Source organism: Bipolaris zeicola, assembly GCF_000523435.1.
Source record: "Bipolaris zeicola 26-R-13 unplaced genomic scaffold scaffold_26, whole genome shotgun sequence".
Taxonomy (NCBI): domain Eukaryota; kingdom Fungi; phylum Ascomycota; class Dothideomycetes; order Pleosporales; family Pleosporaceae; genus Bipolaris; species Bipolaris zeicola.
The window spans coordinates 133,558-158,793 of NW_006912075.1; the positions used below are offsets into that span (position 1 = coordinate 133,558).

The 25,236-nt window shown below is 51.6% G+C and overlaps 9 protein-coding genes across 9 annotated transcripts; 3 read left to right on the forward strand and 6 right to left on the reverse strand.

Annotated features, from left to right (window-relative positions):
- Positions 1-287: 287 nt before the first annotated feature.
- On the reverse strand, positions 288-500 carry COCCADRAFT_88595 (uncharacterized protein; the record flags this gene model as incomplete). Its single annotated transcript, XM_007711233.1, has 1 exon — positions 288-500. A coding segment is annotated over one exon (213 nt), but the record flags the coding sequence as incomplete, so codon positions are not given.
- A 97-nt stretch (positions 501-597) lies between these two features.
- On the forward strand, positions 598-2,119 carry COCCADRAFT_88487 (uncharacterized protein; the record flags this gene model as incomplete). Its single annotated transcript, XM_007711234.1, has 2 exons — positions 598-755; positions 811-2,119. The coding sequence occupies 2 exons, from the start codon at positions 598-600 to the stop codon at positions 2,117-2,119; spliced, it is 1,467 nt and encodes a 488-aa protein (XP_007709424.1).
- A 238-nt stretch (positions 2,120-2,357) lies between these two features.
- Positions 2,358-7,466, reverse strand: COCCADRAFT_2622 (uncharacterized protein; the record flags this gene model as incomplete). Its single annotated transcript, XM_007711171.1, has 1 exon — positions 2,358-7,466. The coding sequence occupies one exon, from the start codon at positions 7,464-7,466 to the stop codon at positions 2,358-2,360; it is 5,109 nt and encodes a 1,702-aa protein (XP_007709361.1).
- Positions 7,467-8,018: 552 nt separating this feature from the next.
- Positions 8,019-12,666, forward strand: COCCADRAFT_88476 (uncharacterized protein; the record flags this gene model as incomplete). Its single annotated transcript, XM_007711235.1, has 3 exons — positions 8,019-8,184; positions 8,243-9,315; positions 9,367-12,666. The coding sequence occupies 3 exons, from the start codon at positions 8,019-8,021 to the stop codon at positions 12,664-12,666; spliced, it is 4,539 nt and encodes a 1,512-aa protein (XP_007709425.1).
- Positions 12,667-13,161: 495 nt separating this feature from the next.
- On the reverse strand, positions 13,162-15,474 carry COCCADRAFT_2624 (uncharacterized protein; the record flags this gene model as incomplete). The annotated part of the gene is made up of 1 exon (XM_007711172.1): positions 13,162-15,474. One exon carries the CDS (start codon positions 15,472-15,474, stop codon positions 13,162-13,164), a length of 2,313 nt encoding a protein of 770 aa, XP_007709362.1.
- A 1,003-nt stretch (positions 15,475-16,477) lies between these two features.
- On the reverse strand, positions 16,478-17,002 carry COCCADRAFT_2625 (uncharacterized protein; the record flags this gene model as incomplete). The annotated part of the gene is made up of 3 exons (XM_007711173.1): positions 16,478-16,626; positions 16,687-16,942; positions 16,994-17,002. 3 exons carry the CDS (start codon positions 17,000-17,002, stop codon positions 16,478-16,480), a joined length of 414 nt encoding a protein of 137 aa, XP_007709363.1.
- Positions 17,003-20,109: 3,107 nt separating this feature from the next.
- On the forward strand, positions 20,110-20,930 carry COCCADRAFT_88640 (uncharacterized protein; the record flags this gene model as incomplete). Its single annotated transcript, XM_007711236.1, has 2 exons — positions 20,110-20,375; positions 20,399-20,930. The coding sequence occupies 2 exons, from the start codon at positions 20,110-20,112 to the stop codon at positions 20,928-20,930; spliced, it is 798 nt and encodes a 265-aa protein (XP_007709426.1).
- An 816-nt stretch (positions 20,931-21,746) lies between these two features.
- On the reverse strand, positions 21,747-22,952 carry COCCADRAFT_88608 (uncharacterized protein; the record flags this gene model as incomplete). Its single annotated transcript, XM_007711237.1, has 1 exon — positions 21,747-22,952. The coding sequence occupies one exon, from the start codon at positions 22,950-22,952 to the stop codon at positions 21,747-21,749; it is 1,206 nt and encodes a 401-aa protein (XP_007709427.1).
- A 424-nt stretch (positions 22,953-23,376) lies between these two features.
- Positions 23,377-25,001, reverse strand: COCCADRAFT_88489 (uncharacterized protein; the record flags this gene model as incomplete). Its single annotated transcript, XM_007711238.1, has 2 exons — positions 23,377-23,625; positions 23,682-25,001. 2 exons carry the CDS (start codon positions 24,999-25,001, stop codon positions 23,377-23,379), a joined length of 1,569 nt encoding a protein of 522 aa, XP_007709428.1.
- Positions 25,002-25,236: the final 235 nt, after the last annotated feature.

The following is a 25,236-nucleotide window of genomic DNA, read 5'->3' on the forward strand; positions in this document are numbered from 1 at the left end:
GACGCCTGGACCAGAAACCACAAATCTAGGCCGGTACAACCGTCTAGCTATCCGCGGTCCTTAGCTGCATGCAGCATAGTCCTCGTCCTGCTAATCTGGGAAAGATGACGAAAGTGGGCGTATACGGTCGGAGGCACGGTTACTAGCGTGGCGAATTGCAGTCTTGCAGTGTGAAGCACACAGTCAAATGGCCTGATGGGCCTTTTGTTGTGTGTGTCGTAGACACCCGCTTTGCCGATATCTCGCCGGTCGTCCTGCACCCCCCATTTATCGCTTCACTGGTCGGACTACGGAGGACTGTCTCGCCCAACCACACTGCAACGCGGTCCTTGATACGCCGAAGCTGGGGCGTCTGTAGTAGCGGGGCCCTTTGTGTTCGGGGAAAAGAGATGATGCACATGTTTTAGGCGTTTTTTGATCATGGGGAGCCATCTGGTTAAGAGGGCGCTCGTGGGCGTCGATCGAGGCCTGAGGCTCTTGTTTGCGATTCCCTTTTTTTTATTTCCCCAGCTACCCGTACTGCCTCCATCCTACTTTTGGTAGGCTTTGCTCTTCTTTTCTTGTTTTAGTCGCTGAAGCTTGTTTTGACGTCAAGTCATGGCTAAAGTGGGTGAGCAAGACAAGCAGGACCCTGCTCCAGTCGATGAGGCTGCACTAGGGCCTGTCGAGGGCGAAGTCGAAGTCCCGTATAGTATCTATACTAGCAAAGAGAAATGGATCATTGTTGGTATGGTTGCCCTGGCAGGGTTCTATAGGTATGTCTTTATGTCGAAGTATCGTGAGTACTATTGGTTAACCTTCACCCAATAGTCCTCTTCCTGCAAACATCTACTTCCCAGCTATCCCAGCCCTAGCTCGCGCCTTTGGCAAAACAGTCGACGACCTCAACCAAACCGTCACCGTGTATCTGGTCTTCCAAGGCATCAGCCCCATGCTCTGGGGCCCCATCAGCGACCGCTTCGGCCGCCGCCTCGTCTACCTCGTCTGCCTCGGTATCCTCGTCGCCTCAAGCATTGGCCTGGCCCTCTGTCCCACCGACCAATTCTGGCTTCTCCTCTTCCTCCGCTGCTTCCAATCCGGCGGCAGTGCCAGCACCATTGCCCTGGGAGCCGGCGTCATCGGCGACATCTCCACGAGCAGAGAGCGCGGCGGCTACTTTGGCATGTTCAACCTAGGCCCCATGCTCGCTCCTTGCATCGCCCCTGCCATCGGCGGCGCCCTATCCCAAAGCCTAGGCTGGCGCTCCATCTTCTGGTCCATCGTCATAATGGTCGCCCTCTGCCTCCTCTTCATCGCCCTCTTTCTCCCCGAAACCCTCCGCTCAATCGCCGGCAACGGCTCCATCCCCGTCCCCCGCATCCAACGCGCCATCATCCCCATTGTCGGCCAAAAAGCCACAAAAGAAGCTTTCGACCCGGATACCCGCGCCAAATCAAAACACTCCGTCAACCCTTTTGTCCTCTTTACCTACCCAGACGTCATCGTCCTCCTCACCTTCACGGGTCTAGTCTACGCCGTAAACTACACCATCACCGCCACAATCTCCTCTTCTTTCGCGAAAATCTATCCCCACCTCTCCGAAACAGTCCTCGGACTATGCTACCTCCCCGTCGGCGCAGGCATGATCATCGGGTCTACTTTAACCGGCAAAATGCTAGACTGGGAGTACGCACGTATCAAAGCGCGGTGCGGCGATAGCTTCACAATTGAACATGCCAGACTACGCATCATGCCGTTTTACCTCTCCCTCTTCATCGTCTGCGTCGTAGCATGGGGCTGGACCATTCAAGCTACCGCGCACATCGCTGTGCCGCTGCTCCTCGGCGTGTTGCTCGGCTGGACATCGATTGGCATCCTCAACACGACTATGACGCTTAATATTGATATCTTGCAATCGCGGAGCTCGGGCGCCACCGCGTGTACGAATCTCGTGCGCTGCTCGCTTGCCGCTATTCTCGTCTCCGTTATTGATCGCATGACGAGTCGCTGGGGCGACGGCTGGACGTATACGTTTTGGGGCGGCGTGTGTTGTACGCTTTTGCCGCTGATGCTGCTTGAGATTAAGATGGGGCCCAAGTGGCGGAAGGCAAGGGAGGCCAAGGAGAACGAGAAGGCATAATGTTTTTTTTGTTTGGATCTATTTTTTCTTCTTTGGCTTACGAAACGATTGGATGGCGAGTGTGGAGTACTAAAAAGTATTATACCCTTTTGTTGTTTGTTACCTCAGCGTAGCATAGCGAGAGTTTTTTTTTCCATAATGAATTGATATTCTAAAAATCTTAGTCTAATGCAATATAATAATGCAGGATTGAAAACAATGCGTTAAAAAAACATAGACTTCGTTACTCCCAGCTTCATCAAATCAACATTCCCTGTGTGAATCCCTCCAATGCCGCACGGTACTTTTGACTGTACTCTATAATAATCTGCTGCTGATACCAAGAATGTCTCGCGTTATGATCCGCCACAAGGTTGTGCGCCAGTTCGTGGCAGTACGTGCAGAACCAGCTGTCGAGAGCCGTCAACTTCCCCTCCTTAGTGTGGCAGGCATCGGCGTGAAGGGCGATGAACCATGCCAAATTGAAGAACAAACTGCCGTTGAGATTGAAAGCGACAGTATTCGACTTCTTGTCGAGGAAAATGTTGACGGCGGCCGGGTTGACCGTGAAGAGCGAGGTCAGCCCGAAGATCAGGGGTAGGAAGGCTTGGAGATGTCCCTGAAGCTCTGCGGGGGCTGCGGTTTCGTCGCGGCCGTAGTAGACATCGACGTGACGACCAGAAAAGGGGACAGAAAATGCCTTGTGCAAGTTTTCCCATTGCTCGCCTGTGCAGTAGCCGCCGCGGTCCAGCTCTGTAGCGTCTTGGTGGTGCTTGGTGTTGATGTTGTCCATGCCTGTTGGACGACACTCCTTGATCGCGTTTTGGATGTTGGACTTGGTGGCTTGGATATCACGGCTAATCTGAGGTCCGTCTGTGCCGCTAGACGTAGGAGCAGGGGTGTTCTTGAATCCAAGTTTCTTTGCCCAATTGTTGATAAGACCTCCATCATCTTGCTGACGTCCGTGATTCGCCACTTCCATGCCAGTTTCTGGACTGTCGAATGCCCCGGGAATGCGGTTGCTCTTCTCCGGTGTTGCGGGTGGCACGTTTTCTCGCTCTTCCGTCTTGACAAGACCAGACTTGGCTTGCTCTGCCAGGCGCTGTTGCTCTTCCTCCTCTCGTTCTTGCTCTGCCTGTCTGGCTATGCGAGCTTCGTGCTCTTTCCTACGTAGAATGCGCTCTACATTGATACCCTTCTGTTGCAAGCGACGAAGCGGCTCAGTCAGGATACGCTCAAGAGCGATTGCGTCGTTTCGCTTTGGTCGCGATACCAAGAGCCTTACGAGTTCGCTAGACACCTCGTAGAGATCGTACTTTGGCGTAATGTTCAGCACATAGCCGACACTGCGAACTTTGATAATTACAGCCGACTTCCGTGACGACGTAGCGACATTGCGCTCTGTTAGAGAGTACCGAATGGAAATATCAGACACGCACTGAACGGTCAAGTTTGACCCGAGCCATTTAGCATCGTGTCTGATTGCCTTTGAAGAAGCATCGCGTTCATACTCGTGGAGGAAGAGACGCACACGCTCGAGAATGTCTCGTCGGAGATCCTGTGCCGGTGTCTGGTCACGCACCACAGTTCCGATACGTTGGTCGGTCTTGACAAGATCAGAAACCTTTTGCACACCAAAGCGAGCGTAAAACTCCTCCAAAAGCTCCTCCTGAGGTGCTGCAATGATAAAGTCACGGAATCTCGTCATGTAGTTGACATTGTCGATGATGACAATCTCGCTGGCTTTGTTCAACGACCATTCACGATGCACGTTATCCTCATCCAGATCGTCCATGTCTTCGTCACCTGCTTCGGCCTTCTTCGTATCTTCCTTGATATCACGGTATCCAAGGAGCAGCCTGGATGCTACAAGTGCCTTGACCAGCTCCTTGTCTTTCCACAGAGTCCCGGCGTGCTCTGCTAGCTTCCTGAGCAGATCGAGGTATTTATCTTGGCCAATGGTGTTGAGAAAGCGGGAGGGGTTCTTCGCGACCAAGTACGCCAAATCGTGTGTGGTGGGCTCGTGCTTTGCGCCGACTTTGAGCAAGAAGACCGTGGCTTCGGCACCATAATGAACGTAGTCAAGAATTCCGCGGTATTCTTGATCGCGCCCAACAAAGACATGCTCAGGTGCGTCGTAATGATGAATGCGCATCTCCGTCTTTCCAGTCTGATTCTTGGATCGATCTTCGAACCCACTGCAGGTAGGATCAAGGTAATACTTTCGAAATATTGGCACAATGTTCGCAGTTGCCAAATTTTGTATCAGCCCCTTGTACTGGTCCAGATCAGAACCTCGCGACGCCAAGTAAGCAAATTGCATTTCAGCATCTAGCTTGGTTTTGGGTGGGGTTTTGGTGAGATACTGTACACAAGGGCCGATGCTTGGATCCCGATGCACTCCCAGTTTCTCGGCATGACTGCGAAGGTCACTTCTGAGTATTGGAAAACCTAGGCACGCTGCATGTTCGTTCGTGTAGCACTGGAACGGCCCGACCAGTGCTGGAAAAGGCGCTTGCTCAGTCGGCAGAATAGGAAGGGTGAGGGCAGCAAACTTGTTTGCCTCTGCACTGTAATTGTTCTTGTAGTAGTTTGCTAAGAAATAGTCCATGGCGCGTGTGTAGAGCTGCACGTCCTTTGCCTGGCCAGCACGGTGGAGTATGTTTGCGATAGTGATGGAGTCTGGCCACTGCCGTAGCCCAAGGTTTAGGAGAAGCAAGCCCTCTCGAGTACCTGACTTGAGTTCGAACGGCAGCTTGATCTGATTCAAGCCCAGCACGAGGATTGCTGGATCCGGAGCATATAGATCCGAAGCCTTGAACTGCTGGCCGGGTTTGACATTCGTACCTTCGCCCGGCAAAAACGCCGTCTCGCGTAATCTATCAAGATCTTTCTTTGGGATTTCATTGATGACGGATGCAAAATATCGAATGAGATCAACGTGGTTCCATGAAGGCCGCTCTGACTTTTCGCCCTGTTCTCCATCGCGACTGCGCATCCGGTCAAAAACCATGGGAAGGTCAATTGTTTTCCGCACCCCAAGTGAGAGAAGAAATTTCTCCTTTGAACCAGCAAATGGCTTCACAGTCGGCAGGTCGTCAAAAAGCTTGACTGTCGGAAAGTATGACTCGGTCGGTCGGCGCATGCCCATCTTTGTAGGCATGATCTGGTGAGGTGTCAAGATCTTGATTACAGTGTCTCTGGATGTTCCATCGAGCTGTTCCCAGCATTTGGAAGTCAGTGTGAGTACTGATAGAGCAAGATTCTCATCAGTCGTGAATTGCTCTAGCTGTGGCTGGGTTGTCATGTGGCGCAACCACCGTACCATTGATAATTCTGTCCACCCAAACATTTGCAACTGCTTCATGGTCATCCCACGTGTGAAAGTGAATGGTATCGTGTCAGGAGGAAGCGGCAGGTGTGGACCAATACGGGCTGGGTTTACGAATGTGCTGATATCCCCCAACGCGAGAATTCTCCCAGAGTTCTTTTCAGGCTGAACGTCAATGTTGGCAACTGTGTTCTCGAAAAGACTTCTCGAGCCAGGTATGTCGATTTCGCCGTTTTCCAGCTTTGATCCACACCATTTGAGAAACTCGCAAAGTTCTTCTTCATTTAGCGCGCGTGATTCCAAGCCTTGTCGAATATCCTGCATGGTGAGCTCGGTGATGAAACCGCGATTATGCAGGTTCAACATGAAGTCAAATGCAGCATTTGCTAGTTCCTGAGGAACCATGGGCACTTCTCCAAGGAAGCTGAGGGTTTCTGCAGGCATGCGTACTCTTTTGCTTGGCAGAACGCCCTTGGTCGACAGGATATCAATCGAACGTTCCTTTGAGCAGTTGTAGAAAGCTTCGTCAATCTTATCACCAAGAGCCGTAGAAGGATGTGATGATTTCGCGGTGTATTGACGAAATATGTAGGCTGTTCTGGTGACCAGTGCCTCCAAAGGCTCCTTGCCAAATTGGGCTTGCAAGGTTGCCATTTCATCTGCGTATGTGATACGGCATGCCAATCCAGCAACGCGCAAAAGCTCGATATTCCAGGTGGATATATATCTAGCGTTCATGTCCACATTCTCACGCTCTACCGTCGGGATGAGGGATGGCGCGGAGATATGAGCAAGATATCCTGTTGTTTGTGCTGTGGGAAATCCAATGAATATACGCCCCGACTTTGTTGGAAGAACCTCCGAAAAAATCTTGGTAGCAAGCGAAGCAGAGCTTCCTGAGCCTGTTGTTAGGGTAGCTGAAGGATCCTGGTAAGGAGATGTCAAGAGAGCAATCTTCGTGGTCTTGGGCGGAGACTTTTTCGTTGCTCTTTCAATCTCTGCCGCAAAATTTCGTGATACTTTGGTAGCTGCCACTACTGTGCATACTTGCAAGAAGATTGTTCCCTTTGAGTCCCCGGCTATTTCTTCACTTTCACTCGGCTTCTCAATTGTAGGCTTAACGGTCTTGGTGGCTGCTGGCGGTGGGGCCGAAAACTTGGAAAAGAAACTTCGCAAGGTTGAGCCTGCGTTGCGCACCTCCTGTTGTACAAGGTCGGCTGCTTTCTTGGGCGGCAGTTGAGCAGTCGCAATCACGTTCATCCAAGCAGCATCGAGTTGGGAGTGCTGTCGTGTGACATCAGTTACCTTCATCAGCCCTCCTTCGGTCTCAGTCTTCAAACCCTGTGGTACGCGAACAATTTCAGGGGAAGAGATCTTCTTCGTGAAGGAAGCAACCACATAATCGTCGACATGGAGTTCAATGCTTTCAAGGCCTACAAACGTAAGACTGGTTGCTAGGAACTGACATAGAGTGGGTAAGTTTGGGAGCTTTGACGGATTATACGAAGGAGAAGCCGGGTTTGCCTGCCGGTATTCGAGCATGAAGATGGTGTCTCTTGTAGTATGTTCCGGGGGTACAGGCGCGGCCTTGGTAGACAGCATATTGCCTTTCCAGTAAAAGGCCATTGTTCTATCGCCAGAGATGACAAACGGCTCATCACAATCTGCGAAGACACTATAGAAACCAACACCAAAAGCACCAATCTTTGTCTCGTCAGGGTTGCCGTCAGCGATACTCTTTAAACGACTCCAATCAGCAACAGTGAATGGCTGGCCGTTGTTACTGACGACAAGCCGCTTGAGCGTATGGTGCTGGATGATGTGCTTCAGCAAAACAGGGTCCGCAGCGCCCTGAGGGGTAGGTACAGTCAGAGAGGGGTCAGTCTCAAATTTGATGATGACCTGATCTGCTTTCGCGTCTGCGGCATTCTGAATCAACTCTCGTAGTGTCGTATGCTCGCTTGAGTAACGTGCCAGGACTTTGTCGATCAAGGCACGTGTATTGACCGTGACCTCGCTGTCGAAACCATCCGCCATGGTTTGGTTGCGCAACCGCGCAAAATCTATCGCAGCCATCTTTACCCTCTCTTTCTTGAATGGACTGGAAAGAATCCCGGGGGTCTACGAGGCCATGCAAGGTGGATATGGACTGAAAACGAAGCCGGGCTGATTTGCCAGGCAGCACAGTAAGACAAGGCTAGGTGGCAGTGGCGAAGACACAGCTTGACCCAGAATATGAAGGAACCGTAGTGTGACAAAGTGAAAGAAATCCCGGATATTTCTACGCTATGCAAGGGGTATTAAATAATATGGGAGACGCAGCAACGCGGCCCCGTGAAGGAGGAAAAGATGTCGGTGAGATGTCTCATCCGCTCTGTCTCTTGATGTTGCAGACACTTGTGCAGGGACCAGTTCTGAAAGTGGCTTAGCGTTGTTAGAGCCACCGCCACGGGGTCAAAGCTTGGAGATCGCCAACCATGCCACCGTTCGGACATTCAACGCACCATGCAAGCGTCTGCCATCACGGCTTCACCTCTTGACCAACAGCATCGTTATTGACCAGAAGGTCTAAAAATTTCAGATGTTGAGATGGCAGCCGACCCTCTGTCCCCGATCGCGCCTGCGCGCATTAGGGCCCTACTTCTCCCCGTGGGCCGTATCAGGCGCTCACGATTCCTAGCTTTTGTCGACCTCTTGCAGCAGGAATCGCTGGTTCGCCTGGGCGACATAAGTCCTGATCCTCGGCCTGATCGCAGTATGCGCCCTGGCGGTCCGTATTAGCTACCCTGTTTGCTGATCTTGGCAACGAATAGATATGTTTTCCCCTCTGGCATGGCCGGACGGAACCCTACTGTATGACTTGTCGACATCTATGCCTTCGGCTTCTTACCTCTCATTGTCTCCATTTGAGCAGTTCAGGGAGCCGCTGCTTGTGATCGGGTTAGGAGATGCATCCGAATATGCATGGCTACGTCCGTCACGTGGAACAGACCAAAGTTCAGCAGAGACATTTGAAGATCCTCCAGCTGAAGATGAAAACACCAATTCTGTTCTTTTTGGAATCGATGATCTTAGAGAGCAGTTTCCCAGGGCATATTTGCATCGCCTTATGATGTTCGATTCTCCATCTCAGTCTCGACATCCGCGGTTACCTCCAGAAGCACTTTTGGTTCCCCCGAAATCCCATCTCAAGACAACGACGCTGAAGACTTTGATGTGCGATCTCACTGCAACTCTACTAGCGGAGATGACAACATTGGCCAAGTCTATCCAAGCTCTTCCTACCTTGACCTCCCCGGCGTCTCAAAATGGCATGGCAGAGGCCACGCCTAATTGGGCTGCATCGGAATCCATGTCACAGTTTTCCAGAAGAAATTCGCAAGTACCAAGCACAAGTAGACCCGTAACACCTGTAGGAAATGTTCAGAGAGATATGCACCGCGCATCCATGCCCATACTTCCTTCAAGCTCTGGAAGCTCAGTGTCAGGAGAAGACCAGCGGCCTACTTCAGTGAGCACCCAGGACTCAAGAACCCCTGCCACCACATTTGATGAAATTTCTGGAGTAGGGTCAACTAGTAGCCTTCCACAAAACACAGGCAGCCCTACAAAATCTGCAGCAGCAACAAAGGCTGATCGTGTTTCAATCCATGGATTTGGCTCCGGGGGCGTAAGTGAGAGAGCACGAAATAAGGGGCGTGGTCGCATCAGCATTGTGGTTGGCACATTGTACATGTGCGCTGGGCAATGGGTTGAGGCCATACGAGAACTCACGGAAGGCGCAACAAGAGCACGCACTCTAAGCGACCATTTATGGCATGCAAAGGCTCTGGAAAACATCATGGTTTGTATGCTGCTATTTGCGTGGTCAGGCATGGACTTTCAGGTCAGTACGGCCTCCGATTGTGTTATCGCGCAAGTGCGCTGACCTGAAAAGATACCTCAAATATGTTACCCAGGATCTGATAAATCCAACGGTGTCAAATCACCCCATCACACGCCAACTAACAGCGGCGCGGAGGTTTCGGCGTCGGCAAAGCAGCAAAATCATGATAACTCGCTCGATGCCCTTAGTTCGCTGCTTCCTGATCTGATACACATGATCCTAAACCTGTATACGCGGGCAGCTAATTTTGCGGGCGAGTCACTACCACCGCTTGCATTCTCGGAATGCGTTATACGATTCTCAAAATTATTGGCCGCTATCAACTTATCCGCGGGGTATCTGGATGACGATTCGTTACGCCACCTTGTGCAAAACGTCCCCTACAAACCAAAGTCAAGATCCGTCGTTGCCAGAATGAGCGTACACCCTACGCGAAACGATATTGCTTCGATGCTTTTTCGTGCGCTACCAGGTCCTGTCGAAACATGCGGCATGAATTCCACAGAGCGGGTGGTGATACTAGCTGGAATCGCGTCTGTTTTGTCATCGCTAGGGCTTCAGCGGAAAAAAGCCATCGTAATGAAAGAATTTATCACATCCCTTATACCTGGTCTAATACAGGCCCGAAAGGTGGGAGCAGCCGAAATGGGAGTTCATCCGGCTGCTGGTCTCGCTGCCCTCAACATTGCAAGTAGCAGTGGCCCAGGTGCTGCCGCCCTCAATGTAGGAGAAGGAGAAGTTGAGAACGGGATTGAAGAATTTCTGGGCTTAATAGGCCGGATATACGGGATTCCCAACTCGAAAGGAGCTATACCCGACATGGCTGTGTCTGTTCAAAAAGCGGACAGTGAAGAGGGTACATCAAACAGTGTTGCAAGCCAACGTGAAGTTGACGCCATTCTTGCTGTGTCGTCCATGCGATCTTTTGGAAGCCTCAGTCTAAAACTAGAAGTTCTCCGAACATGTCTGAGCTTTTGTGAAGCCCTGCCAGACTTTAACGGCGTTCTTCATTTTACCGCCCTGTTGCTGAGAATAGCAGGGCCTGGAACGGCTCCGAAGCCAAATAGCACCGATGTGTACGTGTCTCTCCCACGGGAGGAGCAAGTACGCTTATACTCGAACATCTCGAGAACTGTCACTGCAGCAAAGAAGCTTGGTTTTGCGCATGTGGAAACAGAGTACTGGGATGATTTCCTTGTCCGAGGACTGTTCATTCTAGACGAAAGCGAAGCCCTCAAGCTGACACAACGCCAAGGGGAGGAGATAAAGTCCAAAGCCAAAGGGAAAGACGGTCTTTTTCTTCACAACGCTTGGGCTGAGCAGCCTCACACAGTTGACGCAAATACTACCCTAGTTGCCAACGAGGAGTATCGCTTCGTCATTGCCTTGCAGAATCCCTACGACTTTGAGCTCGGAGTTGAGTCGTTGAGATTTGCTGCCGAAGGTGTCGAGTTCGTGGGAGTGGAAGAACACTTCCTACTTGGTCCATACCGGACACAGAAGTTCCAGATAACAGGAAAAGCACTTTCAGCCGGTGAAATGAAGATAATCGGCTGTTATGTAAAACTTATTGGATGTCGAGAACGGCTGTTCCCTATTTTTCCCGAGCCATGGAAACCCAAGAGAGAGCCCAAGATGAAGCGACTGGGACTCAAAGCTTGTCTCGGAACCCCGACCTCAAGGCCTTCGTCTACCATTGCTTCTTCTATTGATTGTAGAGCAATTTCTCAACCCAAGCCAGAAATGCTTACATTTTCTGTAATACCAGATCAACCCATCCTCGCAATAACTAACGTGTCCCTTCCCCAAGCAGCAGTCATGGTACTAGAGGGTGAGAGGAAGCGATTTAAGGTTACTGTCAAGAATTTGTCTCCGAAGACTGCTGTGGACTTTGTCCACATCTCCTTTCAAGATACAGCAATGACCGCGATCCACGCAGCCACATCGAACAAAGACCTCCCGCCTGCCGAGCTACATGAGCTCGAAGTTCAACTTGCACATTACCCATCACTGCAATGGTGCAAAGATGAAGATGAAGAGTCTCTATGTATCAAGCCAGGTGCGGAGATGGACTTTACGATTGAGGTCGTTGGCCGTACCCGACTAACGGACGCGACCATTCAAATCGACTATGCCAACATTGGAAAGCGAAGATCCGAGATTGAAGAACATGTCTTTACTCGTCGGGTCTCTGCTCACATATCTATTACTGTGAATGCAAGTGTACAGCTCCAGCGCCCGGACATTGTGCCTTTATCAGGCGACGTTGGCTGGTCCCAAGATTTTGCACTAGCCCCAGCAGATAAGTCTGAGCCGTCACCACCTGCAGCTTCTGGCAACGCCGACACCCATCTCCGCTCATTCATAAGCTATAAACAGAGCCAAGGAAACGACGACGAATACTGCATGCTTCTCCTGGACCTACGAAACTCATGGCCAAACCCACTAACCCTCACACTTGAAGCACGGCGTCCCACCACAAACGATTCACAGGATGACTCAACCGACCCCTGGAAAGACGCCTTCTCCGTCACTGAAATAATCCAACCCGGCCACGTCAGCCGCATCGTCCTTATCCTTCCCAAGATCCACCTGCGCGCCCCTCACGCCGCAGTCCCCTCGCTCAACCCCGCCAACCAACGCCAATTCGTCGTCAGCACCAGCAAAATCTCGCCCGAGACCGAGCGCGCAAGCAGAGAAGCCTTCTGGTACCGCCAGCAACTCCTCACCATGATCCGAGGCACCTGGACCGAAACCGGCAACGGCCGCCACGGCGCCCTCGAACTCCGTGGTATCCGGCTTTCTCAACGTATGGTCGACGCTATCAAACTAGATGATCTGGCGATTTCCATGACACTAGTTGCAGACCATGAAGACGAAGAAGAGGAACCGATCAAGCAATTAGGCCATTCCCGCTTCTCAGTTCCAATCGACACATTCGTTACCCTACGGACTACACTTCGGAATCGGAGTCCTCACCCCATTTCACCTTTGCTGCGTTTACAACCGCATCTCGCATCCCTCCCGCATGCCCTCGCGCTTGATCTCGACAAGCGGCTTTCGTGGTCGGGCGCGCTGCAACGCCGACTTGCGCTTCTACCGCCGGGTGGGAGCACAACGTGTGAGATTGGGCTTGTGGCGCTGTGTAGCGGGGCGTATGAAGTGGGTGGGTTGGTCGAGGAAGTAGAGGTATTGGGAGCTGAGGATGGGAAAGAGGGCGAGGGGAAGAAGAGGGGGGAGATGGAGATGGAGAGGTTGTTGCAGGGGGATATACTCGGAGAGCGCAAGTTGAGGAGTTGGGGGGTGAGGGAGCCGTGTGGAATTGTTGCTACGAGGCGTTCTGGTGAGTAGAGAAGTGTGTATGAATGTAACACAGCGAGAAATATATCATTGTTTTCCCCAATGGACATCACTCGAGTCCTTGTACTTTCTTCTTTCTTCAATCCCCGTATCTGGGAATCCGTTCTTGATTTCACTTCTACAAGAAAGAAAGAAAAAGACCGACAATAAAAAAAACAAGGAGAGTCCATGAACTCAGAAAGATAAGAAGGACGCCTGTAAATGCAACAAACATTCCACCTTGGGGACATCGTCACCGCCTGTTGCAGGTACCTAGACGTTTTCTAGGTCGTGTAGAAAAAAAGAAAAAAAAGGGGAGAAACGGGTGGGCAAACCAGCCGTTTCCAAAAGTACACCGAAGGGTTTAAGAAAAAAAAGAAGAAACAAGGCCGAGTTATCGTAACCTTAATCTCTGATATATCCCCTCCGTAAGAGAACTAATCATAATAATACATATTCCGACATTTCCAATCACTCAATCCCGAATCCAAGGAAAGTTGCCAAATCTCAATTATTAGTCAAGGTAGGCGCCCTCCTGAGCTTGTAATCAGGTAAATGGTCAAAGTCGTCGGTTTCAGGGTTATACCGCCAGGCCTTGAACTCGACACCATAGGGTTTCGGTTCGAGCTGGTATAGCATACCGAGAGGACAGTCGAGGTCGGCTACATCTTCGCGCTTCAGGCCCTGGAAGTAAGCTAATAGCACACGAGCGACACTGCGATGCGTAATCAACAAGCAGTGGTCCGTCATGCGCTCCAGTTCGACAATGACAGGGCGAATGCGGTTTATGACGTCGAGGTAGCCTTCGCCACCTGGGCCGGGATAACGATACGCAAGCTTGTCACGTCGCCGTCGGAAGTATTCATCAGCGTACTTGGTGCGAATCTCTTCGTATGTAAGACCCTCCATGATGCCTGCGTTGAGCTCATCCAGCATGCGCATCTGCTTGACCTCGAAATCCTCATCGCAAAAGTATTGCCCAGTCTGAATTGAACGCTTTAACATCGAAGTCCAGACACAAAAGTTGTGCGTCTCGAGTTCATGGCTGTAGTATGGGTTCGGGGGAGTGGTGTCACCCGGGACTGGCGGAAAGTGCGAGTTGGCCTTCTTGTTTGCTTGCCGAACTGCCCACTCCTTTCGCTGAGCAGCAATGAAGCGCGTCATGGCCTTTGCATACTTTTCTCCGTTCGGGCTAAGATCGGAGTCACCACCAATCTTGCCAGCAACGTTGTCCGTCGACTCGCCGTGCCTTGTTATCCAAATCATGCGTGGCGCGAGGTTGAAGTTGAGGAGATAGTAGACAGCCTGGCCAGCAAGGAAACCCCTAATCTGATGTGAAATCATCTTCCGGCCTACGTCTACCATCTTGACATAGGGCATGTTGTTGTCTTCCTCGTAGTCGCCAATTGGAACGTAGTTTTTCTCGTAGATGGCTACACGCTTCTTGAAGTCTGCGAGAGCAGCAACGGGGTCCTTATCCGCGTAGTCCGGTCCCGACAGCTTCAAGCGCATATTCGACTCTAGCAGATTCTGGTCGCGGCATACACTTTCGACGAACAAAACGTTGAGCTCTGGTCCTGCGCGCGCACGGATCCGCTCCATAATCTGTTTTCGGCGTGCAAGAGTGCTGTTGGTTGCATCAAATATGCCTACTGATCCACTGCCCTTTAGGATGTAATCCAGCAGATCATCCAATGTTTCCATGGCGCATTGTTCTCGCAGCGCAGCCGCACGCTGGTTTTGCGGGTCGAAAAAGTCGGCCGACTGGTCCATTGTTTCATTCTCATTGGTGTCCTCCTCATTGTTGGGCGTAGGCGCTTTCGGGCCTGGAGATGTGACCTGGACCCGGGGTGGTGGAAGCGCTGTATTATCGTCGTCGTCCGCGATGGCGGTGCTACCCCGGCGTGGGTCCGGCACGTTCTGTGGGTCAATGGCCCCATCGTGCGCGGGGTCGCCGTTGATAAGGATTTTTGCGGCAATCTGCGGCAAGGTGTCCTGGTGCTCCTCAATGGCGCGCTTGACATTGGATGAGATGCGCTCAAGGTTCGCCTGGGATAAGCGGAAGCCGCTGTGACTGGCCGCCACTCGCCGCTTCTCTCCCACGTTGAAAATCTTGGTGTCGTGTTGTAGCCAATTCAGGTAGCGGGCCATTTTCTTTGTGATGTAAGACTTACCCCGCGCGGGCAGTCCCACCATGACAATGACTAGCTTGGAGCCGACATCGCGCTGTGCAATCTTGCCGTCGGGAGAGACTTTGGATTTTGTCAAGCCGGGGATGTCGAGCGTCGTCGGGCGTAACCGGGGGGTGCCCGCAGCGGAGCTGTTGCGTGTGAGAGTGCTGTTACGGTCAGCGAAGTATGAGGTAGTCTGCACCGGAGCCTCTCCATACTCTCGCGGACTTCCCGGGACCGATGGCAACGGGGTGTCGCTCAAGGCAACGCCCACGCCATTGTTCCCAGAGAGATATCCATTTTGGTGGTGCTGCTGGACGGGATTGGGAACCGCCTTCAGGTGGCCATCTTGGTTTGCGCGCTCCTTGAGCGCCTGCACATTCTTTGCGGGCGCAACTGCGGGAAACTTGGGTTCGGCCGACACGGGGCGGGGTGTCAGATCGTTGTCAATGGTGGTGTCTGGCTGCTGTGCGTTGTCGAGGGGCAGAGTGAGTTTGCCCATTACAGATCGGGCAAAGGTGGAGTGGGAGCTGAAGCGGCGGCGTGGCGGAGAAAAAGGTGGTGAAGAAGAGGCAGAAGTGCGGCGGGGATGGGAATGGTGCTTGTGACGAGCAAGCTCGGTGACCATCGGCGTCCGAAGAGCATCCATGCCTGGCGTCATGCCAAGGCGACGAAGCTGTTATTGTGCGCTGCTGTGTCAAGCTAGAGTGAGAGTAGCCTCGCCACTGCGCTAAGGCCAGTCGCTGGCTGGGGGATGAGTCGCAGCAGTGGAGAAGGGAGTGGGTTGAGGTTGGGGAAATATACGTAGTGGTTGCACACAGGCTTTGTGCAACCACGGACACTCTGGTCAGGTCTTTCTTGTCGCGCGCGTTGTGCAAAGGTAACAAGCGGGCAGGGACAGCTGACTTTATCAGCAGGACCGGAGGCCGATACATATATCCATACGTGTGAATTAAATATGACCGTTCGGAGTCGGACTTTCTGGCTGGTGCTCACCACCATCCACGGTTCCCCGCCAGATCACGTTGCTGAATGGAGCAACGGTCGAGTTTGCGGGAACGCGCAGGAACAGGCTGGCTATTGCATGACGTACGGTCCTATGGAATATCTTTTTTCCCTTCTTCTTCTTCTTCTTCTTTTCTTTATCTTCTCTCCCCCGTACAGGAGAGATTAGGATAAAGGGCAGGCAATCGGTGCACGCGTCCCTTCCCAAGCCACAACGCACCCCGCCTGACGTCGGTGCTGCTGCTGCTGCTTACACCCAGACCCCCACGCTCCGAATCCCGATACCGATGGACAAACGACGACAGGATAGCATTTGCAATTCGATTATAACTGATGGCGACCAGCCTACGTGGGTTCCATTTGGAATTTGGATTTGCACGATTATCTGTCCAACGTCAATCCAAGCATTAGGCACATAGCCTGTCGCCCAACAATGCCCCGAACGTGCACACATGGTGAATCCCTTGGCATCCAATATGCATGCATACGTATATAGGTACACGATAGGCACTTCCCCAGATTTCCTGACGTAGTCCTGTGGAGCCTCCGAGATTGATGTCCCTTTTGGTATAGCGTCGTGCTATGATTGATGCGTTTGTTTAGAGCAGGACAGAAGTACGGTACTCTAGTAACAGAACAGCCCAACCTCACTTGGCAAGCTTGAGTGTGAGAACCAGTAGACATATATATGCAGAAATGCTCAGTGCTGTCAAGGCAACGACAACGTTTCCGCTGGTGCGAAACTTCTTGTGGCATAGACCGTCGGCACCGACTTCGGAGAAGAACTGTTTGTTTCCTGTCGACTATCAGCACCCAAAGTGTATAGGCACATGCACGGTTTCGTCACAACACTCACCTTGTTGGCGACGGAACAGGCTGGTGAAGAGGATACCGACTCCATAGACTGCAAACAGCGCGCCAATCGAGTAGAACTCAGCGGTGAAGATCTTGAGCACAACGAGTGCAAACGAGAACTGGCCGATTGCCGTGCGCATATAGGCGCCCTCAAACGTGCGCTGGGCCGCCCGAATCTCAACCAGTTCATCGCTTGTCAGTACAACGGAGCGGGCGCGATGCAGATGCAGCCGGTATCTGTCTGCTGCGTGACGGCTCTGGTCCACGGTCAGTCACGGCGGTTTGGCAGTCGGCCTGTTTGTCCTCACTTCGAACATGGCGGGTGACGCAGAGCACACAGCACAGAGAATATGGATATGACCGCTCCTAGTGTTCGTCCACGGTGAGAGCAGAGAGCAAGCCTTTGGTGATGGGTGACGTAGCGGGGTTCTGGGCCTGTTCACCGAGGTTACGCTGCGCGGCGCGTCCTGTTAGACTTCCCGACGAGACGCGTTACCACGTCGTTGGTTGACTAGAACGAAGATTTCTGTCGGTCTTTGATGACTCTCGCCAGAGAAGCTTGTTTGCAATGCAGGTGTTTCTTTTTGCGTGTTGTATCCGGCAGACTGGGTAGCGGCTTGTGATGGAGTGCCCACCACCTGTGAAGCAACTGCTGCTGCTGCTGCTGCAGGGTCCCCGCAGTCCTGGGCTTGTCACTCCCGCAACTGGCAGACACAGCAGTGTGCCGGCCTGCCAGTCGCTATACTTCGTGCCCACACAAGCGCACTCTGCAATTCACTGCGACACTGAGATAGCGCTGCATGCTCCGTCTGGCCGGGTTATCTCTTATCCGGCGCGTCGCTGCTCTCTCTGCTCACGCCAGCGCATGGTAACCCTCCCCTCTCGCCCACGCCACGGCCTCGATATACATGGCCGTTTGCTATTACAATCGCAAGCTAATCTTGGTATCTTAGGGATACCGAAGCCTGTCACTACGGTCTCGCGAGCTCCGTGCGCACAGTTAAGACCCCGACACTGCCCTGCCCTCTCCAGCGCCTGTATTCCACTTGGGAAGATTACCCCGATACCATACTCACAGAGGAGGGATCAATGGCAGGCAACCAGTCTGCCACATCAGCGACATCGAGTGCGAAACGTAGAAGCGGCCCCCTCAAATTCTACGCCGTCAAAGCTGGGAGAGTGCCAGGCGTCTACCAGAACTGGGAGGACGTGCGCCAGCAGACCGAAGGCTTCAATAACCACGAGGGTGTGTAGCGTCAATTCACGTGCCAGGCTTGTACTGATGCTTAGTTAGTGCAGTCATTCTCCTCATATACCGACGCAGAAGCATTCGTCAAAGGGACCCTCGTCAAGCGACCCAAGCCCCCGAAACCAAAGTTTTACGGAGTAGCAGTCGGACGCGTGCCCGGTGTCTACATAGATTGGCCAACTGTAGAGTCGCATACAAAAGGATTCAAAGGTGCAAAGCATCAAGGATTTGCCACACGCGAAGAAGCCCAGGCTTTTGTCGATCGAGCTAGAAAAGGTTCCAGTGCGCCCATAAGCTTACAGGGTCACTTATCTGCCGCCTCATCCGTACCGGTGGGCAAGATGGAACCGAGTGCTGAACATGCGTCCAAGCGACAGAAACGGGAGCACGCGCCGTCTGCAACAACTTTGACCAACGGAGATCATAAGACCGAACCGGGCATGGGGCCTCTTCCGCCTGGCGCAGTAGATGGCTTCGACCCGACGATAAAACTAGATGAGACTGCGGGCAACATCAGAGCAAAGACTGCAAACGAACTCACTGCAACCAAAAAACACCCAACGGGAAACTTCAAGGGCCCCTTGGTAGTACATACAGACGGAGGCTCTAGAGGAAATGGCAAATTAGGCGCTAGAGCAGGCGTGGGTGTCTACTTTGGCCCCAGAGATCCCAGGTTCGTGTGTAGTGGTGCCATGCAATAAGCAACATCTGACCGTGACTGCAGGAACGTTGGAGAACCTCTAAGGGGAGAACGACAAACCAACCAGCGAGCCGAGCTTGTCGCTATAGCCCGGGCTCTCGACCATGTGCCAATTGACCGTGATGTCGAGATTCGGACAGATTCATACTACTCTATCCGTTGTCTGCGCGAGTGGTTCCAGAACTGGGAGACCAAGGGCTGGAGAAACGCAGCTGGCAAGAGCGTGGAGAATAAGGAACTCATCCAACCAATACTTGCGAGGATACGAGAGCGTCTGACATGCAAGGGCAAGACAACATTCGTCTGGGTCAAAGGACACAGCACTGATATAGGTAACATCGCAGCCGACGCCTTGGCAAATGAGGGCATGGACAAATGGACTCCGGAACTGACTTCAGGAACTCCGTTTGACATGTCGGAAACACTCAGAACAAAGTACACTTTACCGTCACTCACCAAGCCCAAGCAAGAAGACGACGACGAGTTTGGGGAGGATCCATTTAAGGATTATTTTGACGGCTTAGAAGCGGAGAGGATGGCGAATGAATTGGTAGAGGATGCGGATTCCAGAGCTTCTACTCATTAGTGGGTCGATGCAGAAGAGTATTGAGGGAAAGATGGGTGGACCACGTGAACCTGGGTTGAGAATATGAAATGTCGTTTTCTCAAACAACCAGTTACGCAGATTGCTATATGCTGTGGCAACGGGAATCCAGAGCTTAAAGTAGGCTATGATACATGATAATTGTAAAAAAAAACAGAACAAATACAACCAAGATTACTGGTGTATGTGCCAGTCTCTCATCTTCTGTTCAAGCCAAAAAGCCTTTTAGACTCAGGACAGGATTCTGGCGCCACGGACAAAACCCTGATATCGGATGCTGTCCCAAAACTGTCATCAAAGGCTCTGAGCACCTAGTCAACGGCAACTAATCGCATTCCCTTCTGCGCACATGTAATATGTTTCTAGCACATGCATAAGCACTCTAAGTACTCTGCACCAATCACGAGAAAGATTCATAATGCAATGTTCCACCGACACACCGCCTGGTATCGTCGTAATTGCATTACATTGTCAAACTTCCCAGAGTCGTCGCAAAACATTGTCGGCCGCAAATCAGACCATGCTTGCAACCATTGCGTTATCACCGCGTAAGCACCGAGTACCAATCTCTGAGCATGTCCTCACTACCGTGACCCTTCGCTAGTGAGAACCAAGTCAGCAATCTTCTACATTGAGCTATGCCCAGATGAGACGCTGATTGCAGCGTATCTTTTCACATTCCAAATACCTCGAACGTTGATGGCAGCTTGCACACTCCAGCACTACACCATTGCCTATGTGAGCGTCTGGACACATTTGAAGTGACTATACAACTCTATCACTTTATATCAAATAGCTCAAACTCGAATATACGACGTCCTCGCTCATCGATACGCCAATGGACGTCCCCCTAGTGCCTTGGTAGTAAGCAATGCCGCCCGCCCCACTCGATGCATGCAAGCATACCCCGTACAACGAATCGAGCGTTCATGTAACATATATTGTATTACATATCTATCCCATCTCACTCGTTCCTGCAGAACCCTCACCCAAGTTCCTTCTCAGAATTACCATAACCCTCTCTTTACCCACACACGAAAACCCACACCCCCTCACCCCAAACTGCGCAACCTGTTTCACCCCACACCGCTCGGTGCCCGCGACCATCCAACCCACCACATCCACCGGATCCCGCATGTCACGACCTTGGTTCAAAAAAGCCAATCTGAAATAACCCCGCAAAAAAAAAAGAGAGATCCACATACAAAAAAGATGCTCCATCTCCTCCGCCCACAAAGCTATGCCTTCCTCCCACACCTCCACCACCACCGTCACCGCCACCAATCCACACCAACACCCCCCATCACCCTACCGCCCCAAATGTCCCTCTTAGCCAAAACCCTCACTTACGTCCTCGCCTGCATAACACTCTCCAGCCTCCTCATAGCCCTCTCTTCCCTCTCATCTTTCTACACCACACTCTTCACTTGCACCGCACCGCAGCAACTCCACATGCTCTTCCACGCGAGCGTCGTCGGCGCCACGGTCCTCATGGCGACGCTGGTCGCTGATGATGTCGCTGCCAAGTTGTTGGGACTGCACGGGGTACGGTATCGCAGTGGAGCGGCGGCGGATGCGGTGTTGATGTGCTTGTTTTGGGTGAATGTGGGGGTTGGGGGAGGGGCTTGGGGGGTGTTGGTTGTGAAGGGGTGGGTTAAGAGGGGGATTTTGAATTCGATTATCGGGGTTTGAAGACGGTTTTTTTTATTCACGTTGGGGTTTGGGATGTTTGGACGAAGGCGTTCGAGGGGATGGGGGGGGGCATCATGTGGAGTCTGGGGTATTAGGGAAGAAGAGATGGATGTGGGCACATGAGTGATTGGCACCATAGCCTTCTCGTCCCCGTCTAGTTGGCTTAATGCATCGGTAGGGGATGCAGATCCGGCTTGAAAGACTTTGGAAGCTACGCATTTGATAACGGCATTTGCGGGTTCGGCCTAAGCAGAGCTATTGTTGGTCTTTTTAAACTGCAGTCTAGCCATTTTACGCAAAACATGTCAGCCGAAAGAATAGCTCGGAATGAAGCTATATATGATTGCTTTACCCAGACACGATGAAGACGATATGTCAAAAAAATCACATGTATTTTAGTTCAAGGTAAAATGAATGTGATGTTTCTCTAAACCAGTGCTAGCAAAAGTTTATCTTCATCGTACCTTGCAGATTAAGTGCAGCGTACATCCTCGTTCCGACCCGAAAAAATTCCCCGCACCGCACCCCACACTCTGCTCCACTCCACCGCATAACAAAAAAAGCAAAAAGAGACTGATAAATTCATTGCCAGCAGCCGGAATTGAACCAGCGATCTTCGCATTGCCCGGTTTTGTTGAGGTACAAGTGCGACGCCTTACCACTTGGCCATACCGGCGATCGTGCTGAATTTTTGCAAGTTGGGAAAATTGGAAGATAAAACACTATTAAACCTCTCAACTAATGATTTGCAGCGCGTTATAGGACTAATCATAGAATGTCACGCACATACGACCTTCATGTACACCGATTTAATTACTATGTGCTAATCTTAGCCACATTATCCACCAAAAACCTCCGCCACTCCTCATCACCCAACACACTCCTCACCCTCGCCTCCAACCACTCTGTATTACCCCAGAACCCCCAACTGGCCTGGAACCGCAGCCAATCCACCAGCGCTATCTCCCAATGCCTCACAAAAGTAGCCCAGTCGTATTCTCGCTCACCGGTTGCGCACAGCTTCTCCCAGTAGCGACGCAAAAGCTTCTCTTCGCCTTCCTGCATCGGCAGCTCCTGCTGCACGTGTTCGTCTGCGACGAGCATGGCGAGCGGGACGGAGCAGGTAAAGTATTTTGCGAGATCGCAGACGCCGAGACCGAGGCCTGTGTATTGAAAGTCGTAGAATGCGACTTGGTCTCCTGACGTGCTTGTGAAGAGGTTTTCGGATTTAACGTCGCCGTGGATGAGGGTTTGGTATTTGGCTATTGAAGGGTTTTCTGGTGTTTTGGGTGCGAGAAAGAGGGCTGCCATTTCGGCGATGGAGAGGTCTTCGTCGTTTGTGCGGCGGGTGAGCGGGATACCCCAGTCCGAGTGGTGGTCCATGGCTAGAGAGGTGTACTCTTTTCGTCGTGTTGTGAGGTATGTGTAGCCGCCGTTGAGCCAGACGCTCTTTTCCTCGGTGTCTTGGTCGTTGCGCTGGACTTCCTCGAGTGGAGGTAGGACAAGCGATGAGGGCGTCAGGGTTTGCACGCGCGACCACCAGAAGCCGTGGAAGCCGGAGAGCCAGTCCAATGCAGCAAAGACTTGGGTTTCCGAGAGCACTGCGCGTTTCTCGCCCGCAATGGGATACTGCTGTTTGAGATCGCTTAATAGCATGGCTGTTATCGAGGTACCGTCCTCGTTCTGCTTGTTGATGCTTGCCACGCATTTAGCAACAGGAAGTGAATCTGGCATCTGAGGCGCGAGGTGAGTGTAGAAGTACTGCTCTACTCTATAACTCAAAATCTTCCTCGTATGTCCCTCATCATCTGACTTTGTCGGAGGAGGCGTAACAAGTTTGAGAACAAAAGATTGGTATTCCGTGGAAGAGCCAGCCGATGCAGCATCCGGAACAGTATTGACTCGGCATATCTCGCCATACCCGGCCCATAATGACTGAATACGTTCGAGGGACTCGACTACCAACCCTTTTTCAGCGAGAAGGGTAGTCGCTACTTCCTGCGCTGATGGTTGTGCTGGCATTGCATGTATAGGAAGCTGTATGGGGGTATAGAGAATGTTGTACAAAAAGATGGCGATGCAAGGTACGACAAGGTAGAAGAGAAATTGCGGTGAAGGTATGGTCATTCGAGGAACGAGCTTGACGAATGAGAATCTCTGTAAGAAAAGAGAGTGACAGTGAGTTGGAACACAACTACATCCAGAGAGATTGAAGAACTGCAGTATTAAGGATGATGTTGATAGAAGCTGATTAACTTCGCATGTGAACAGCTGTATTCGCTGTTTTTGGCTACTACAGAGCTGACATAAGCATAAGCTGGTGTCCCCACATATTCCAGCGTGGCATCCGTCTTTCCATCAGCACTAAAATTCTAATCATGCCATTGTGAAAAGGTCAAGTTTCCTTCAAGAAATGTAGAACATAAACATGAACCTGCGGTTTTGATCACAGCAAGTACTGAAAGTAGATATTCTCCCTGTCCGTCATGTCCTGGAGACCGTTCTCGCCGTGCACATCAGCGTCAGTCGCTTGTTGGTGTCCGCTCATGGAATAATCGACAGGGTTCCGCGGAAGACCAGCTGCCTCGCGATCGTCACACTTCTTCTTCTGCATCCACGTGATGACGAAAATTTGCAGAATCACGACGCCCCAGAGGATGCACCAAATCGCGAGAATACCCTTGAGAGCATTGTGCTAGATGATTGTCAATAAAGTGCCACTCGTATGTAAGATATATATGGCTGACTTACGTATTGTGGAGCGAACTTCTTATCGAAAATGTATGGGGTAATGATATTACCAACGGCGTTTCCAGCGTTGAAAGAAGTATAATAAACGGCCTTCTTGGTTTGTCCGGCACAGTTTGCTCCCATCCAGGAAATGAGCAAAGGATTGATGGCATAAACAAATGCAATCAGATAGTAGCCAGCGAGAAGTCCTCCTTTATTTTTCTTCTCTTTTGGAAGAGCAACAAGTAGAGAGACGCCGACAATGACGATAGTAACAAGGATAAGTAGGAATGGAGATTTGCGCTTGAAACGGTATGCCAGGTATGAAGCAAGAAGGATAGAGATAAACTGAAGTGCACCGAACGGCATGTTGAGCAAAACAGCTTCGTCTGGCGTGAAACCAGCCAAGTTTTGGAGAATGATGGCGCCAAAGACGGACGACACGGCAGCACCAGCGTTGACGGAGATAACCATGATCATGTATAGCCAGTACTTGGGCTCTGTCCAAGCCTCAAAGACGTGGGACCAGTTGAACTTATGCGAGATGATACCCTGTTGGTTTGCCTTGAGTCGTTCAATAGCCTTCAGGCGGTCTTCAGGCGAGAGGAAACGGGCTTCTCCAGGACTGTCGTGAGCCCACCAGTAAGTGATCAAGCCGATGCAAATAGTCAGCAGTCCAAAGAAGAGATAGACGATCTGATAGCGATATAGGTGATGAGAATGGATGCGACCAAACCCATAGACGATAGGAGCACTGATCAGAGTGCTAAGCCCATAACAACTATACCAGCATGCAACCCTGAAAGGCTGCTCAGAACGCCTGTAAAAGGCGATTGTGATCATCGAGAAGAGAGGAACGACTGCCGCTTCGAATGCGCCGAGGAAGAATCGAGATGCCATGAGTCCACCGTAGTTCTTTGATGCTGCAAGGCCACCAGCGACTGAGATGCCCCAGCATACAATGATGACTGGCAAGACATGGCGATATCGAAGCTTGACCAGGACCCATGCTGCCAAAGGCTGCACCCCGAGTTGTGCGTAGTAACCAATGTTTCCAATGTTGGAGTAATCGTTTCCTTTGAGATGCGCGTCGGTCTTGAGTCCATAAACAGCCGTCAAGCCAATGATTCCCTTGTCGGCGGACTGGAGGAAGTACACCATACAAAGGAGAGACAGCATCCAGATATCTGTCTTCCACAGGATGCGCTTGTTATCTTCATCGGTGCAGACAACAGTTTCCCCAGATAGTTGGGCCTTGCCTTCCTCGTAAGCAACGATACCGTCCATGGAAACCTTGGAGGTATGATCGGCGGCCTCTGACTTCTCAATAGCGGAAGCCATGGCGCTAGAAGGATTGCTAGAAAGAAACGAAGGAGTAAAGTAAGGTGGGGATGGGGTCAATCTGGGGTCATCGGTGTGGGGTAGTCGATTTATGTCTATCGACTTACCAGCACAGACCTTGCTGACACGGAAGAACGGGCGATACGGACGGAAGTTTTCCCTCCAACAAGGCGGTGGGCTAGGATCAAGGAGTATTAGGTTTTGTCGGACTCACTAGGGGTAGGGATACGACGCT